General features: G+C 42.1%; 1 protein-coding gene across 2 annotated transcripts in view; it reads right to left on the bottom strand.

The window, feature by feature from the left end:
- Positions 1-14,166, bottom strand: part of CTTNBP2 (cortactin binding protein 2) — a 119,444-nt gene that overhangs the window by 7,012 nt on the left and 98,266 nt on the right. Inside the window, exons 17-22 of one of the 2 annotated variants that reach the window (XM_081928916.1) lie at positions 9,988-10,166; positions 8,515-8,720; positions 7,268-7,453; positions 6,445-6,505; positions 5,011-5,143; positions 3,087-3,191 (exon numbers count right to left, since the gene is read on the bottom strand). In XM_081928916.1, the coding sequence (XP_081785042.1) occupies positions 3,087-3,191; positions 5,011-5,143; positions 6,445-6,505; positions 7,268-7,453; positions 8,515-8,720; positions 9,988-10,166 (870 nt within the window). Of the gene's footprint in view, positions 1-3,086; positions 3,192-5,010; positions 5,144-6,444; positions 6,506-7,267; positions 7,454-8,514; positions 8,721-9,987; positions 10,167-14,166 lie in introns of those variants that run through there. The other variant, XM_081928917.1, reaches the window with a different exon arrangement.

Below are 14,166 nucleotides of genomic sequence, written 5' to 3'. Positions count from 1 at the left end.
ACAGCTGTACAAGAATAGATTTAAAAATATCAGTCATATGACCACTTCCACTGTAATCTGATATGGTATAGTCCAGACACAATTTCCCCCCAGGTCCCCTCAGCGTGAACCAGGCCTCTGCTGCCCATGGCAGCTGTTAATGCCTCCAGCTGGTCACCAAGCATCTCTTATGGCACTCCCCTTTTGCTATAAGTAATAATAATAATTTTATTATATATACTCTGCCCACCTGGTTGGGTACTTCTTTTTATTGTGCCACTAAATGGTAGCCCTTTGTACTTTACTGTGGGGAAATCTTCCATTAGACCGGCTGAGCAATTTCCCCCACAAGAATTCCTGTTCAGATACAACAGGCACACGCTGTCTGTATGTTCAGGAAGGGACGGAAGACATTTTTGTTTAAACACGCTTTTCCAGCTGAAGGAAAAGGTTACATAAACCTATCTTTTGTCAGGTTTTTGTACGGCAAGCTGTGTTACGGCATGTTTGCGAATCGCCTCGAGACTCGTGTGAAATAATATTCATAGTTTAGGAAAATAAAACAACTAGATGTGCTCTTTCAATGCCCCCAATCTGGTTGCCAGACGTTTAAGAAACTTTGCCCCTCATCCATGGTAAAGGTAAAGGGGACCCCTGACTGTTAGATCCAGTTGCGGACGACTCTGGGGTTGCGGCGCTCATCTGGCTTTATTGGCCGAGGGAGCCGGCATACAGCTTCCAGGTCATGTGGCCAGCATGACTAAGCCACTTCTGGCGGACCAGAGCAGCGCACGGAAATGCCGTTTACCTTCCCGCTGGAGTGGTACCTATTTATCTACTTGGACTTTGATGTGCTTTCGAACTGCTAGGTAGGCAGGAGATGGAACCGAGCAACGGGAGCTCACCCTGTCGCGGGGATTTGAACCGCCAACCTTCTGATCGGCAAGCCCTAGGCTCTGTGGTTTAACCCACAGCGCCACCGAGCATCGATAGGCTGGGAACCACAAAGATTTTTAAATTGTTTAGCAGGGGAGTAAGCCACAATCTTTTGGGGTTTTCCATGGTGTATCGTTGATAGCTTACCACTTTTGTTTGTGAACTGTAGGAGAACAACAGTATGAACCTGTACACAGAAGAAAGCCCAACTGGCTTCCATAGTTCTTAAATAAGTAAATATGGGACTGCAACCTAAAAAGCGTGTTCTCCCTAACCAGAGAGCACGGGTTGCGGTTGGGGAAACATGCCACCTTGCCATGACTAGGCAGATTTGAGGAAAAACCCAAGCCTGCTAAAGGGTTAATATTGGGTTGCTGGGGAGTTCTGTATGTTGCCAAATTCAGAGGAGGGGTTAGAGTCTATAAATATGGGGAGCCAGGGGTTGGACTTCCTCTTGGCCGTTTGCTTTCGGATCACCCGCCCTCCCTCCCTTTAATAGGAGGTTTTTCCTGATCGCTTGACCTTGCTATGCCTGTCATGGTGTCGTCTGCCTTGGTGCAGGGGCACAGTAGGAATTTTGCCATTGGCTGATTGGCTTGTGCCATTGGTTTTCGCCTACTGCGTAGCAAATCGTCACAACTTGTAAGGTTGGCGGTTAGGCATTGGTTAAGGTGGTTCTTGGAGGGGTAAGTGCCTACCCCTCCAAATGATGCGAAGGGAATTCCGTTAAAGGAATCCAGGGGCTTGCCATTCTTTTCGTCCTTGTCCCTGGCATCGGACTTGGGCCGTGCAAGCCCCAAAGGAACATGAGGGTGAGTAGTGAGGGACTGACGCCCAGCTTCATTTGCTCACCCAATATTTGTTTCCCACTAAGGCTTCCGCTGGTGTCCGGATTGCCTCTGGCTTCCGCTGGTGTCCGGAATGCCAGCTCTGTCCCTGAGGGCATGGACAGATAGTCATAACCAATGCCTAAGCAACCACTCACAGATTTTGTATGTGAATAAAGTTGTGGCCAAAATTATGCCAAAAACCCAAACAAAAATTGATGTGTGAAGTGTGAATTATTGGGGGGTGGCAACTGTGGGACTCAACACGCAACACTTAATTGGAGACAGCACGTCCGACTGGGGCAAGGATCTATTCTCACTGGGTCCTTTGGGCGACACTTCCCATTTGCAGGGCTCAATTTTTAATTTTTCTCCTTACTTCGGAGGATGTTTATATGAATAAAGCAAGAGACTTTGAAATCCTGTGCACACTGGAACTTCTTCATAAATGATAAATAGCCACACTAAAATGTTGTATAATTCTATGAAGCTGCACAGCAGAGAGAGAGAGAGAGAGAGAGAGAGAGAGAGAGAGAGAGAGAGAGAGAGAGGTGAAGCAAGGCTGTTGCCTCCGTTGAGATGCCAGCTGCCTTTGGTTCTCCCTAGCAGCAGCCATTTCATTAGGCTTCTAGAACTATTCTCATCCTACATAGTCATTATAATAACTGTCTGAGCTCGCCATTCTCCTCCTCCTCCCTCGCTATCCCCTTTTCCAAGTGTGTGGTGTTTTTAGATTATCATCCTGAAGGCAAGGGCTATCTTCTCTCTGATCTTGTAAGCTGCTCTGGGAGCCTTTTTGGCTAAAGAGCAGGGTAAAAACGCTTTAAATAAATGCATAAGTATGTATTCACTATTTCTGTAAATGACCAGGTAGCTCAACAAAAATAAAACTCTAACGTAAATGCAAAAGCAAAATAGAATTTCTGGACAATGGAGTTGTCAAACACAACACCTCTTCTGATTTTTGTTTTCAAAAATCTAAAATATTTTGACATCTTCCCATGGCAACCAGTGGTCCATAGGATGATGTCTAGCCTGCATATCTGCTTCATTCTCTCTCTCTCTCTCTCTCTCTCTCTCTCTCTCTCTCTCTCTCTCTCTCCGCCTTTGTGCGCATAATTCATGCGCATCAGTCTTTCTTGCCCATCTTGTGCCTGTCTCTGTTGTTCTCTGTCTTCTCTCATGGTGAAACTTCACTTCCACAAGGACAACACAATATAAAGAGCCTTGGCAACCATGCAGTGATTGTGCTCAGTATGCCCTGAATCTAACAAACAACTCTAGGCTTAGGTCACGGACATACAAAGACATCCTTATGCCACGTTATCACAACTCGTCACAAACCTGCTGTGATGCTGAAGTTTTGGCCTTAATGACGTTTGCTGAAAACACAGGATCCTTCTGAGAAGCATTAATCATCATCACCAGCTCATCCTTTGAATCTACTATCTGTGTAAGGTTTGGTGAGGAAGGAGGGATGGAAAAAGTCAAGTGTTAGAAGTCAAAACATGCCTATACCCCTCATTAAGTCTACACTAGCTTCCCATGATCAAGAGACTGATAGCGACAACAGAGATAAGATTATGAAGTCAGAGGGAAATCTCACTCGCATATACAAAAACTGATACATGTTTTTAAGTAATGTTCTGCGTATCATTGTTAATCTGCTTTGATAAACCTCTTAAACCTTGGTAATACACTCTGTAAACATATTATAAAGGTTTTCAGAGTTGAAAAGAGTGTTGCCAAGCTGCAGTCTATACGCTATGTCTTCTGTGATTAGATACAACTTAAGCAGCACCACGGTACATCCAATATTGTCTACAGGACACAAACTGGACATTATTGGAGGCAGCAAGGGAACTTTCCATATGATGATGGAACTTCTACATAATGAGTTACTCCACTATGAAATAGTGGTCTATAAATATTTGTACAAATAAATACGGGCATGCACCAAAAACTTCATGGAAAATGTGAGTTTCAAGGGGAGAGTTAATGGAAGAGAGAGGCAACCACTTGCAGCCATTTTTGAAAACAAGTTTCAGGCATAAGGGGCAGGGTGAGAAAGGGAAAGGGAAGGAGATGTTCAGACAGATGATGGACCTGAACACCAGCAGGAGTATTGGGATGCAAAGGTGGCCAGGATAAGAGGATGCAAAGCCACAGGGAACTTTGAAAGTACAGGTGAGGATTTTGTGATGGATTCCAGGCTGAAAGATGGTGTAGGAATTAAGGACAGCTGTCAGGTGGTCTGAGCAATAAAAGAGATGACTTGTTTGGTGGTAGAGCATTGGTATAGGGTGGGTGTAGGAAGAGGGGAGAGAAGGTTGCAGCTTTCAGAATGGGAGATGACAAGACCACAAATCAGAATATTTGCTGATAAAGCAGAAAAGAAAGGCTGCATTTTTACAATGTTAAAACAGGTGAAAATGAAGTGACTTGGTGGCAGTGTGGAAGAGACGTGTCTATCCAATGAGGTAGATGGTGATATTTTCAATGGACACAGAGATGCAAACGTCTAATACAGAGTATATGAGGAAAGGAAGCATAGGAATGAGTTTGAGAGGGTGATGTAACATATAAGCAGCAATGTCAGAGAAGTACTTAAGAACTGGAATGAATGGAGGGGGATCTTGGTCTGGGATAGGGAGACAAAACTGGGTACCAGCATATAGGCAATATGAAAACCATGGGAATCTGATGGAATAACCTAGGATTGGGAACAACAATATATCACTGAGACAGATTCTAATAGAAACAGGGAACAGAGAAACGAGAGAATGGTCAGGTAGGAAGAGACCCAGTTGAGAACAGAAACTAGAGCAAGAAGGGAATCTGGCAAGATGAGGACAGAGACCTTTGAATTTGGCCGTGAGGAAATCATCTGCTGAGGGCACTTTAAATAGAGAGCAGGAGAGGAGTTGGAGGAGAAAGAAGTGAGAATAAGCCATTTTGCAGACATTTTGGAATTGTAATTCTGCAAGTGCGCTATTTAAATCCAGCCTTATTTTTTATTTATGTAATTATAAGCATTTTGAAATGGAATAAATAAATAAATGAAAAGTGGGAGTAAGCAGTCAACTGAAGGAGTTTGGAGACAACACCGGGTAGAAACAGAAAAGGAAGGCACTTAGAGAGATGGATGAGTCTATGAATGTTTTCCTGAGAACGGGAGAAAATTGTGACATGTTGGAATGAAGCATGGATGGAACCAGAGGAAACAGACAGGCCGATTATGTTGTGAAGAGATGTAGACTGCAGTTACCTTGCTTATGTCAGATTCCGATTTGCTTAAACATATGCTCTGAAGCTCCTGCACAAGGTCTACTTCATCATCAGAACCAACCGATAGCCTCTGCTCCAGGTTTAACACACTTAGTGGGTCATCTTCTAGACGTCTAGGAAAACAAAGCAAAAGCCAATTTAATTTATTCTACAAGTTCATTTAAAAAAAAATCATTCTTGACACTGTTGCCTAGGAAAGATGAGATTTTAAAATTGAGAGTTTTGGGTCTACTCAAAATATATCTGGGTTGAATATTAATTCTATGAGTGGTTTAATTAACCTTCCCTGCTACACGGGCATTTCCTTACTAATCTACAAGGGAGAAATGGCCTTTTCTAGTATAATGTGCGAGCAAGTTCACACATGCAACATTAAACGATGGCAACCATTAAACACTGCAGACAGACCTTTCATATCATCAAACATAAATGCAAGCACAATATTTTTTTTAACAGAGGCATTTCAAACATTTACATAGGATTGAGTCACAATCTGTTGAAGCAACAGATAATGTATATATGTAAAGTGTTCTCCCAAAGCTGCAAATCCTCTGGAGAAGTAAAACTAAACTTGACTTGAGTCTCATTCAGTTAATCTGTGCCTTTGACCATTTGCTCAACAGTATATAGAATGGATAGCAGGATTTTTAGAAAGTATCACACTGGCTTAAGGACTGCCATTCTGCAAACTAATACAGTTGGGAATTCATTCCTGTGAACTATTCAAAAGCAAGTGTGTAGGCTGTTCTGTTTCGTATAAGCCAGGAACGTCATAGAATGTTCCTGAAGACCAGGCATGTCTCCAATAGCACTCACATGCACATTGCCAGGACCAGCTCAGGACATTTTGACACCTGAGGCACCTCCCTCCCATTCAGGAAAAATGGAGTGATGGATGATCAGGAACATCAGGAACGAGAGAGAAAGATAGACATTGGGATCTGCTGCCCTGGTGGATCCTTGCCACCTGAAGCGGTTGCCTCACCTTGCTTCATGGGTGCACCAACCCTGCACATTGCTCTCAACCACTTTTATCTTTTTAACAAAACATGTTGAGGCTGTGACAACCGGCAGCAAAGAACCTGCAGTTCTTCAGGACTTGTGCTTTCCAACCTTTGTGGCATTTTGGCAGGTTGATATTTTGGCTACGGCATCCAACCAGAGTAATTTAAGGTGAATATTATTGTCTGCATATTGTCCCATTTCCTTTGTAGTTGGGGGAGGGGAATGAGGCTCACCTCATCTCACACCACAGGCTTACTGACCACAGGGCAAACAATTATCTAAAATTTCCTAGAAGACGGTCCGGGACAAAGGCACATAAAAATGTACAGTACTAGGTTATTACAGAATTCAGTTATTTAATTTTATCATTGCCTAATAATTTTCCAGTCCCCCTCCAAAAGCAACTTACTTTTTTGTTAGAGAAGCCATTTTGTTCCCATTTTCCTGCAATATGTTCTTTGACTTGACACCTACACAAGACGAAGGATGAGAAGCATTGACACACACATACAGTCGGTGGGAGTAATCCATGAAGCACCAATGGTGCCAATCCTGTACAGTGGTACCTCGGGTTAAGAACTAAATTCGTTCTGGAGGTCCGCTCTTAACCTGAAACTGTTCTTAACCTGAGGTACAACTTTAGCTAATAGGGCCTCCCGCTGCTGCCACCACGCGATTTCTGTTCTCATCCTGAAGCAAAGTTCTTAACCTGAGGTACTATTTCTGGGTTATCGGAGTCTGTAACCTGAAGCGTCTGTAACCTGAAGCATCTGTAACCCGAGGTACCACTGTACAGTCATACCTTGGGTTACAGTCACTTCAGGTTGTTTTTTTTGGGTTACGCACCGCCGAAACACGGAAGTACCAGAATGGGTTACTTCCGGGTTTCGGCGGTCGTGCATGCGCAGAGGCACCGAATCACAACCCACGTGTTTGCAGACGCGCTAAGGCAGGTTGCGAATGTGCATCCCTCACAGATCACGTTCGCAACCCGAGCGTCCACTGTATCTGTTTTAGCAGGGTTAAAGAGAACTTGCACTTCAGCGGTGGTGAGTGGATTATGCATATCGTTGGTAAACAACAACAACAACAACAACAACTCAGAAATGAAAGCGCCTTGACTGAACGGTTACAGGACAGAACATTCACATTAAACAGAATTTCCTGGCCCATCTCTGCAGTTCCTATGAGGTCTATTATCTCCAGGGCCTTTCATTCCCATTAGCCATTACCTTCTGCATTCTCCTCCTTCCTACTCCAGGACTGGGCAGACAAGTGGCCTGATTTCTTACGAGGACTGGTGCTCACTTTTCTCCAAGCGATGCTTTCTCCTCTTTTCTTGGGGCAATTCTTGTAGTTTGACACCATAGAGAGGGGGAAGTTTCCTCCTTTGAAATCAGCAATGTACCGATCCAGTTCTGAAACATTGAGAACAAAATAAGCCGTGGTGGTGATAATTCAAGACCTGAAATATTATAATGTGATGTCAAATGCCTTTGTCTAAAAGAGCATCAGCTGAGCTTTTTTTTAAAAACCACCATGGTTTTATGGAACTGGAAGATTTGCTGTGATTGCAAGGATGAATAAAGAGGTCGAACAATGAAATATTATAGGTTTTTGAGACTTAATTGATTGGTTTTGTGGGCTCAGCAGTAAGCACTAGATCTCTTACAATCGTGGGCTACCTAATTGCTCAACCAGAAATAAATCACGGGCCCCAATGTAAAAATGAACTACCTTTGGTTTCACAAAGAAACACACAAGCAAATGACACAGGAAGCAGCAGGGGCAGAAACCGTGTGTGATGATTGCATGAGAGAGAAAGAGAAGAGATGAATGCAAAAATAGAGATTCAGGCCCTCGTAGCCAGAAAGGAGAGAGCTGCAGTGCCTGGACCAATAAAGGGAACTATGAGCAATATACTCAAACACTTGGCCACAACAAAAATAAGAAAAAATTGAGAATTTATCTACATCTGTGAACACGTCAGACTCCTTGCAAAATAAAAATATCTAGTGCTCAAACTCCATGGGAAATACCCATGCAATTGACCACACCTATGTGGCTGTAGCACATAATAATAATAATAATAATAATAATAATAATAATAATAATAATAATAAATAATATACCACTCTTCATCTGTAGACCTCAGGGCAGTTCACAACATAACAGTGCCAAGAAATGAACTCATGGAGAAATGACTCCCTCAACTCTAGTTTAACATTACGTGATCAGTAATCTTCATAGTTTTGTGGTCAAGAATGAATTTTCCCCAGATCAGACGGGCAAGCAACAGCAGTTTGCTTTTGAATTGCTTAAGATATTATGATCACTCCAAAACACGTTTCTTGAAACCATGTCTGAGATGCGGTAGTTAGTGAGTGCTATCAATGTCTTCTAGGATTGCTGGGTTATAGCCTTCAGTTTCCTCCCTGGACTTTTGAGTCTAGCAATCAACCCAGTTATTATTTCCTACCTGCTCTGGGAAGAGGACATCCATGCAGAACAGCTTTATTTAAGAGGATGCTGAGCGCAGCTTTCACCACAGCCTGTTGCCCTTGGCTCGGACTTTTCTTGACTGCCATCTGTCCCAGTGCGGATGGTCTTTTCAGAGAAGCTCTGGAGAGAATTGCTTCTTGAACTCGGGGAGCAATGACAGAATTCCATAACTTGGACATCCACCTTTGAGCACAGAAGGAAAAGAAATAGCACTAAGGCATGAACATTGTAGCTGTAGTTTTTTTCATCCTTGCATGAGAAGCTGTTGAAATTCCCTCTTCTGGTATGGGGCAATAGTTTAGTGGCAGAGTGCATGCTTTGAGTTCAGAAGATCCTATATTCAGTCCCTTGAATGTTGGTAAAAAAATAATCAGGTGGTATAAAATATCTCTTCCTCAGACCACAGAAAGCGCCTACAAATCCTGAGAAAGACACATGGACAGCAAACCATTGCTGTCTTGTACAGTCGTTCCTTGGTTGTCGAACTTAATCCATTATGGGAATCTGTTCGACTCCCAAAACGGTTCGAAAACCAAGGCGCGGCTTCCAATTGGCTGCAGGAGCTTCCTGTACTCAATTGGAAGCCATGGAACCCGAATCAGATGTCTGGCTTCCAAAATACGTTTACAAACCGGAACACTCACTTCCAGGTTTGAGGCGTTTAGGAGCCAAAACGTCTAAGTACCAAGGCGTTCGAGAACCAAGGTACAATTGTACTTGGGCTGTACAAGCACTTCCAAGAGCTTGAACCTTCCTTTCTATGTGGCAAGTGTGTCATGTAATCATAATCAAAGACATAAAATGTAATTTTAGCCCCTGGATTTAATAGTCTAATGGAGGCCCAGTGTGTATTACTGCAGTTGTGAAGCACACAGTTACTTTTCCCTACTACTGCCATTGCATGCTTTGCAACACCTTATATATTCCTGATATCTTATATCAAAAAACTAACTAACCAAAGAGTTTGCTAGCTCTAATAAAAAAAAGAGAGAAAATACCCATGAGCATTTAAGAAACTCACTTACATCATAGCACCATCATGATTGTCGGAATGAAATAAAAAGTAAAGAATAATAAATTCAGCATCTGTAACCGAGTAAATGTCTACACAGTGGTGCTGCAACTTTTTTTTTAAAATAAGTTATTCTGCTGTGTGTTGTACGTGATTGTAATTAAGCAGTATATCAGGGCTTGCCAACCTTTTTGAAGCAGCAGGTACATTTTGAATTTTGAGAAAGAGCTGCGGGTGCCAGTCGCAAAATGGTTGCCAAGAAGGCACGGTGTAACACAAAATTAGAAAGAGTACAGCCATGGGAGAAAGATTGGGAAACTCTATAAATTTGAATTAGTGGTGCTAGAATAGATTACAGTGGTATATTGGAGAAGTAAGCATTTTAAGGATGTCACTGCTGCACTGTATCATTAATGAAGATTAAACGACAAGACTTACTTCACTGTTGTGTGGCTGTGACCAGGCACCACCGGACAAGACAGAAAATGCTTCGGTCCAACAAGTGCTTCAGGTGCACCAAGCCGTGATAAACATGAATTGAGTTGGTGCCAGACTGCGAGAATCCAATCTATGATCTTGCACACTGGATCACACGGAGGAGGCATTTTTCCTTTGAACTGGAGAGAGAGCAGATGATTGGTTTTGGACCTCTTTGAAGAAGGAAAGCAACTTCACAATGCAACATGCTGTACATAAGCAGTAGGTTTCACTAAAACACTTGCATGCTCATTCCTTGATAGCTGCAGCATCAAGCAGTCACTGCTCATGTGAAAAACCCACCATGGATCAAGTACCACCAAGACACCTGTCCTTCTCACTTCTCATCACACAAGTGCTTTTCGATGGAGCTTTCATGGCTGAAAGTCATTGTGTTGAGTGACCAAGCGATAAGATATCAAATGGTGTACAGGCATGTGTGAATTATTTCCAAACTCGGAAAGATGAAAACATTTGAGTTCTTTTGAAACAACACAAGCAGTGGCCAGAAACTCCAAAGCACACCTAAATGTAAACAATTTTAAGAAGATGCAAAGTCAGTAGGATGCTCTAGCTTCTAATTTGAACCAAAATTTTAATATTTGAAACTATGGAGGGTTTTATTTCGCCCTTCCAGTGGTAGTAACATCAACTGATTTCTTGAGCAAGCCCCATAATAATGGACAAGGGTTGTACATGTGTACATTTTAATGGGGCTTTTTTTAAAAAAAGAAGAACATCCCAATAGATGAATAAAGCCTAATTATATATGAAGCATTCACACTTAAGTCCCAGTAGAAGCGTTACAGAGATATTGGCTATGCAGTCTGCCTTCAACTGGCATATCATCACCACCTCAAGAGGGAACAAGGCATAACATTACATATAGCAAGAAACAACGGTGTCGCCAGCAGTGTGCAGATGCTCTCGCTTAAGCCATCTTGCCAGGACAAGCTTGGGGAATATGACTGCTGCACATCTAATGTTACAAAGGAACAAATGAAGCCTTTGGGGCTGTAACTTTTCTCCCAATTAACATTTAATGCTACCTGGGCACAAGTTCCGACAATCACATTGGTGGTGAAAAGTCTTGATCTGGTAAGCAAAAATGCATCAATCCTGTCAGCAATGCTTTAAGTCTATTCATCGTTTCAATTTCCCACAATGCCATTGCGGTAGCATTGCTAAGGGGCCCTAGATGCAGACACTGGGCACTACTTCACTACCAAATAAGCCCACTAGGGTCTACTGATGGAGAACTCATTCACTGGAACATCACCTTGTCATGGGGAGTGGGCTTGCACATTCCTATGACCCTTGTGAGCAAAGCCATCAGGAGTCTCGTGCTCCCAGTAGGGTCACCCAAGGCGGTAAGGTCAAAGGGGAGGAGCTAGACAAAGGATGATCCAAAAAGTCCTCAATGGCAGAGCAGGCGGGCGATAAGCAGTATGTTACAACGGCTGAAAGGTGGGTGAAGGATGCAGCAGATAAGAATCAACTGGTCATTGTGATACTCATGCCATCGGAATAGAGTCTTACTGCGAAGACTGTGCGTTGGTCAGCATGCACTGATCTACACACAAAAAACAAATTCACACACAGGCGTCTTCCAAAACCACTGTTAAAACCGTGTTTATGAAAGACACTCTTACTCGGCTACAAGTAATCGCCAAAAAAGACAGATAGTTGGACTTGTCCCAAGGTGAATGCATAATGGGATATGATATATAATGAACTTAAGAAAGTGTTTAAGAGCACTTTTCATAAGAAACCAGAAGCTTTCCTGCTAGGTATTCTAGGAGAAGAGATTCCCAAGAAAGACTATACTCTATTTTTATATGCTACAACAGCAGCAAGGATTCTTTTAGCCTAGAAATGGAAGCAGCAAGAAATTCCGACAGTAGAAGAATGGTAAAATAAGACAATTGAATATGTAGAACTGGCAAAACGGTCTGGGAAAATCTGAAACTAGTGAGACCAACGGTTTGAAAAAGACTGGAGTAAATTTATTTGAAAGAGTATTGTAAACATTTAACAACACTAACAGGACTGATTTAAAGGTTTGCTAGTCAAAAGTAGAAGCTTGTTTACAATTAAAAGGAATATGAAAGCAAAAAGAAAAGCAGATAGGGGAAATGAGAAATGTGGATGAAATTATGATTGGAAGCTAGAAAGTCAGTTTGGAGGGATGGGGGTAAGTTGACAACTCAAGAGAGTCAAAATATAGGTGATGATAAGAAATGTAAAAATTGTACGGCGTTCGTTGAAAATGAAAATGCTAATAAATATTATTATAAAAAAAGAAAAAAACTTGCACCCAGAGTTTTGTTTTGTTTCAGTGTAAATAATCTTGCACCTCTCACAAAAAAGAGGGCTCTCTTGTTTTATAACAACTGTATAAAGAAAGGGCCAAATACTATGGCTCTCTCACACAGCGGAGGCCTACTGCTATCAATGACTTCAAATTTCAAATTATTCCTTCAGTTCTCATTGTGTTGGTTTGCTCATTTGCTGAAGCTATTTCGGCGCATTTATGCCCTTGCTTCCATTTTGCTCGTTTTCAATTAAAAAACACTTGTAGACAACGGGGAGCACTCCAGGCATTTAACAAAGATAGAGGCAGAGATCAGGAAACGACAGAAGAACCATACACAAGTATTCAGTTAAGGGATAATGCCTCGCTTTGAGGCAAGAGCTAAAAAGGAAATCCTTTCATAAGAAATAACTCATGTTCTTCCTAATCTCATTAGAAGCAGGGCTTTCTGGTGTGCAGTGGAAAGATACCATTTTGGTTTTTTTTTTACAGCGCTGCTTTCATAGTCCTGTTGTGGACATTTAATTGAAATTAATTTTAAAAGGGAATATCATGATGAGGGTTGTGTATATATTAGTATAAAATGCATAAACTTCTGCACCAAGGTAACCCTAATTCACCACCCTGTATACATTATTGGCACTTTTTGAATAATGTAAATCTGCAATCCTATACCTACTCATCTGGGAGCAAATCCCATCAAACTCAACGAGACTTGCTTCTGCATAGACATATAAGATTCCACTATATATTCATCTTGCTCTCGCCACAGGGAAATGTTTTGCACTTCCAACCCAACATTGAATACTACAATACTTTGCTGTTTCAATTCATATGTAGAGTGGCAGCTATTACTGGTGATGAGTGCTCCCTGGAAGTTCATCACGGAAAGCACACCTTTCATGAGCTTTCTCCAAAAATCCCAAGATAAAACTTGGCTCCTATATGAACCTTTTCTAGGAATGCACTAAAAGCCCCAGAACTCCCCCTCCCTCCCTGTTGTTTTTTACATGGTTGCTGCTGTTTCATAAGCACCAAGTGGGAGGGAGAAATTTCATCATGTTTACCTGGTACCTTATGAATCCCTTGCTTGGTTCATTATTCCACCTATCTCCTGCTGGAAAAGCAGAACAAGGTAGCTCAGGGAAGAGGAAGGAAAGGGAAGGGGAGGCTGGAAGAGAACTGGGTTGATGTGTGGGGTGGAAGAAGCTGAGATCTTTTTTAGCTGAAATAAAAATCCAAGCCCAAGAAGAATTATAACACTGCAATGTTCATCTTCTATTGAAACAGACATTATGAGTCCTGGATGCTTGTACAGTCGTACCTTGGATCCCAAACGCCCTGGAACTCAGACGTTTTGGCTCCAAAATGCTGCAAACCTGGAAGTGACTGTTCCGGTTTGCAAACGTTCTTTTGGAACCCAAATGTCTGATGGGGCTTCCATGGCTTCTGATTGGCTGCAGGAGCTTCCTGAGGCCAATCAGAAGCCACAATTTGGTTTTCGAATGTTTTGGAAGTCGAACGGATTTCCGGAATGGATTCCATTCGACTTCCAAGGTACGACAGTATTTTTGAGAGTCAAAATACAAAAATTTCAGCGACATCACTAACTACTGTGCAACTATAGCTCTATAGACTATAGTATACCTTACACAAATATTTTAATAATTACTGTGATGATGTATGTGGTGTGCCTTGAATGTGGAAAGAACACAACAAACCTAACATATCTAAATATCAAAGCAGCAATGTATAGCCAGCTTCCGTTTACGATGGGCTCACATCCTTGAGGTTTCAATCTCTTAATCCATGTTGGCTTCTGGGAC

This window comes from Podarcis melisellensis (assembly GCF_964234715.1).
Source record: "Podarcis melisellensis genome assembly, chromosome: 10".
Lineage (NCBI taxonomy): Eukaryota > Metazoa > Chordata > Lepidosauria > Squamata > Lacertidae > Podarcis > Podarcis melisellensis.
Note: the sequence above shows the minus strand (reverse complement) of the source record. Positions and strands in the feature narration are given on the sequence as shown.